The 4,425-nt window shown below is 33.3% G+C and overlaps 1 protein-coding gene across 1 annotated transcript; it reads right to left on the reverse strand.

Annotated features, from left to right (window-relative positions):
- Nucleotides 1-656: 656 nt before the first annotated feature.
- LOC112754917 (aquaporin SIP1-2) lies at nucleotides 657-3,980 on the reverse strand. The gene is made up of 3 exons (XM_025802740.3): nucleotides 3,260-3,980; nucleotides 2,560-2,832; nucleotides 657-968 (listed from the first exon to the last, which is right to left on the reverse strand). Exons 1-3 carry the CDS (start codon nucleotides 3,572-3,574, stop codon nucleotides 807-809), a joined length of 750 nt encoding a protein of 249 aa, XP_025658525.1. The 5' UTR covers nucleotides 3,575-3,980; the 3' UTR covers nucleotides 657-806.
- Nucleotides 3,981-4,425: the final 445 nt, after the last annotated feature.

The raw sequence follows: 4,425 nt of genomic DNA on the forward strand, positions 1-4,425 counted from the left end.
AATTTGATTTGAAATGATATGAGAAGAAGAACTATTATGCAAAGAGTTTATACAAATCGTTAATTCAAATGGCATTACGAGGGTTTAAATTTCATTGCAATTTTGATTAGACTAAATTGAATTTAAATACCTTTAGTAAAATATGAATCATATTTTAATTAGATTGGATTGGATTAAATTTCATTCTTAACAAAGTACACATATTGGATCAGATCCAAACAGTAAAACATCATAAAAATATAATTTCTGATTAAAATTATTTTATATTCTAATGTCGCAAATTTATAATTTTATATGTTAAAAATCGAATAAATTGATCTAACTAAACTTCAAATTAAATTTTGAATCAAATTGAATAGAATTTAAAAATTAAATCAAGCTAATCTATAAACCAAATCACAGACACCCCCTTGTTTGTAAATTTAGAGTAGGTTGAGCCGTTGAGTACTTGAGTTTTGATTCATGAGCAAACCAAGCTCAATATTCAATATTAATCATTTGAATTGTGATCCATAACAAGTTAACAACCCACATTATTATTTTTCTTATTAGACACCTTAACTTGCAAGTACCATTTACTCTTGAGAATCAACCTAACCCAGCCCTGCCACTATCAATAATAATAAAGAGAACATTTGTTAAAATTAAAAATAAAATTCCCAAGAAACAATCTAAACCAAATTATTTAATATGAATCAAACCTGTACCTTACAAAAGAAAAAAAAATTATAAAAGTAGTCCTTAATGCACTAGCATTGATCTTAAAGGTTTGGCATGAATAACCAAATATAATTACAGAAGCATTTTCATGCTTTCTTCTGTTTCTTCTCCTGTGTAGCTTCTGGTGGGGGGAAGATGGCGCGGAAAAACCATGCGGCAAATATTGCTCCGACGAAGGGGCAGATCCAGTATACATAGAATTGATCCCATGTGTTGTGCCAGTTATTTAGGTATGCCCAACCAAACGCCTGCGACGACATTAGAAAAGATCAGAATCAAAATTTAGGTTCTTATACATCCGACTCTGGTAAAGCCAACATTAACAGAATAACAGTCGTCAACGGAGAAACGACGAAAAAGAAAACTCTGCAAAGTAATTTGCAAATAAAATTCTACCCTGACATTTACCTCCTAACCAAACACAACCTGAAACGTAAATCCAAGGGCGATGTTGTACATATCAAACCTTTCTTGTGCGGTCACCAAAAAAAAAAAACCTTTCTTGTGCCAGAAAGGTTGGGATTACATATTAAGTTACGGTCAACTTAACATTTCAGTGATGCACCTAGCGTTAACATTCCGATTAATATTTCCACTACGTCGCTAACTTTATATTTAAGACATTCCTACCAAATAACTTCATTGTCTTCCCTTGTAAGATCGCTCATCGTCCACAACAAATTTAATTAGCTTTGTGATCAGTTGGTGTTTTACAACTGAACATATATTGCTATCACGCAAGAAATAAAGTGATGGAAATACAACAACAACAAAGCCTTATCCCACTAAGTGGAAGCCTCGTACACGAGGCCGCCCTTTAAACAAACAACCAATATCACCTTGATTCTTTTTTTCAAGGAATGATTGCGCCAAACAAGCATTAAATATGATTTGAAGATATTATGAACAAAATGCTCTATATAAAATATACGATGGTTTTATAAAGTTATGCATATATATATATATATATATATATATTGCATTTGAAAACAAGAATATCAATTTGCAAAAGAAAGACAGAGAGCTTGACATTGACAAATGGTAAGGCACAAATATCTTTAAATTGAATACATACAGATACACCGTCGTGTTGGTCAATGCAGAATGTCCAACATGTATGAGTGGATAAGGCACCAAACCCAACAATAAATCGTTACAAGACAAATTTTAACCAAAATATAAGATATAACATTGAATTTTGTCTTGATCCAAGGATGGTGAGAAATAGATAATCATGTCATGTAGAAAGCAAAAAGGAAGTTCATATGTAATTGATTTTATGACCTCAATGACATTTTAGTTTTCATTCATGAAAATTGATCATTTGTATATGTAAGGTTGTTGACTATTTCACACAAAAGACAAAAATGAATGGGAAACATTTGCAAGCAAAAGGTAAGAATTCGATTACAGAATGCTCATAAGAACAAGAAATCCTTACAGAGGTATTAAAAAAAGTTAAGTCTAAGAAGTTTCAAACTTTTAAGTGCAGATCAGAAAACTACTGAAATGAAAAATACGAAAAAAGAAATAATGATAATTCAGCAGGGGAGTGGATCCTTCTCAATTGAAAAAAAAAAAAATACAGTTGACCATATCAAGCGATGATTTCAACAATTGATTGGATAATTTTGTGTGATCCATGTTAGAGCCAACCTTATTAATTAACTACAGAAATTCACACTTGATGTGATCTAGTAAAATTTCCAGTTTACATGATCCGTTCCCGGGGGTAACATGATACATAGCTCAGTAAATTGATGCAAGTTATACAAAATTCATACACGAAAGAGAAAAGACAACAATAAACGCAGCAAAAACAAAAGGTAACTCACTCACATTGGCAGGATTCATGGATGGACCGGTGTAAGCCGATCCAACCATGACTAGTGCGACGGTCGACATGGCGAGCAACCAAGTCTTGAGCAAGTCACTACGAGGGCCCTTGAGGATTATGTAGAGCACAGCAAAAGTGATCACAAAAGTCAACACTCCCTCAACAACAGCACCGGTGTGCAGATCCACTTTCAATGAAGGGCCTCCCATCATGTGTTTGTATTTCGAAGGAATTATCTCCATAATTGCCAAAGCTCCACCAGCAGCACCAAGAGCCTGTGGAAAATTCAACATGGACGCACCAATTCAAAGCTCACAAGTCAAAAACATTCATCCAACACTCATTGGTTAATTCACCTTGCTCCATTGAAAAACTCACACCAATATATTCAAAGGCAAAAAGGAGCTCAATAAACATGGATCAAACTTCATGCACTCCTTAATTCACATTGATCCGTCAAAAATTTGCACCCATAAAGCATTCAAACTTCAGAGACATAAACACAACAAAGAAACTAAAAGGAAAAAAAAAAAAATCAAACTTTAGAAAAGCGAACACAAAAAGGGAACCCCACAAAGGCAAAAAAGCAAAAGAGAGCAAAAAATAAGAAAAAAGCTAATTTAAAAAAGCATCAGATAGCAACAACCCCAGAAAAGAAAAGAAAAGAAAAAGACCCTTTTGGCGAGAAAATAAAAGGAAAACCTGGGCAGGGAAGCGCAGAGCCATGGAGAAGAGTGAGTCAGAGCCGAGACCAATAGCATAGAACGCAGCAGTGCCAGTGGGATTGAAGCTGGCACCACCCAAGGCATTGCCAATGATGGTGAACACAAAGACAAGTACGAAAACAAGGAAAGTTGTGACAAGGAATGAAGGGTAAGGGAAGCCATTGTAATGGAGGTGCTGAATGTCAAGAAATCTTGTTATGGAGCTTGAAGCTATCCCCAACATGGAGGAACAGAACACCCACATGAAAGTCAACACCCCATCACCAATTGCAGCCTTTATAGCACGAACCATGTTTTGTTCACCCTTTTTCTATTCCTTTGGATCTCCGAAATCGAAAGAAAAAAACCTGCAAAGGTTGTTCCTTTTTTATGTTTGACTTGGTTGGGTTTTCACTCACTCACTAGATGTCCCTCTCTGTGATTGGAACCACTGATGAGAACGATAAATGGATGCAAGCACGGAGAGAGAGAAAGAGTGAGTATCTTTGTGTGAATCGAATTGGGATTAAGAAAGGAGCATGGATCTTTCGTGGTTTGATATTTGAGAATGAAGAAGAAGATAATGAGAGTGAAGTGATTCACCTAACACATCAACCGGCAAATATTGGGAGGGTAGAGAGAAAAAGGGGATAAGCGCTAGCGCACATGCCTACATTAGGAGGATCTTTAGCTACTACGTTATTACTTATTACTTCTTCTTTTTCTTTATTAAGTTTACTTAATCCCTTAAAACTCATTTTTTAAAATTATTTTCTTTTTTAAATAACATAAATATAGAAATTGTATGAAAATCAATTCAGAAAATTTTTTGGATATCTTAGGGAAAAAATCTATGACTCTTTATGAAAATACAGTAATTTTTAATCAAATTTTAAATATTATGCATTTCTGAATTTTCTTTCTTATTTTGCATTTTTTTTTGTCTATTTTTCTTTCATATTTTATGTTTTTTTTCTAAGAACAAATTATTAGAGAGAAAAAAAATAAAAACAAAAATATCAATTTTCAAAAGAAATAGAAATAGTTTAAGAAAAAATTATAATTTTTTTAAAAAACACAGATTTCATTTTTTTATTTCTATTGTATCTTTTGTATTTTATTTATGTTTTTTCTATATTTTTTTTGTTTGTGCTTCGCAAAAGG

Source organism: Arachis hypogaea, chromosome 16 (assembly GCF_003086295.3).
Source record: "Arachis hypogaea cultivar Tifrunner chromosome 16, arahy.Tifrunner.gnm2.J5K5, whole genome shotgun sequence".
Taxonomy (NCBI): domain Eukaryota; kingdom Viridiplantae; phylum Streptophyta; class Magnoliopsida; order Fabales; family Fabaceae; genus Arachis; species Arachis hypogaea.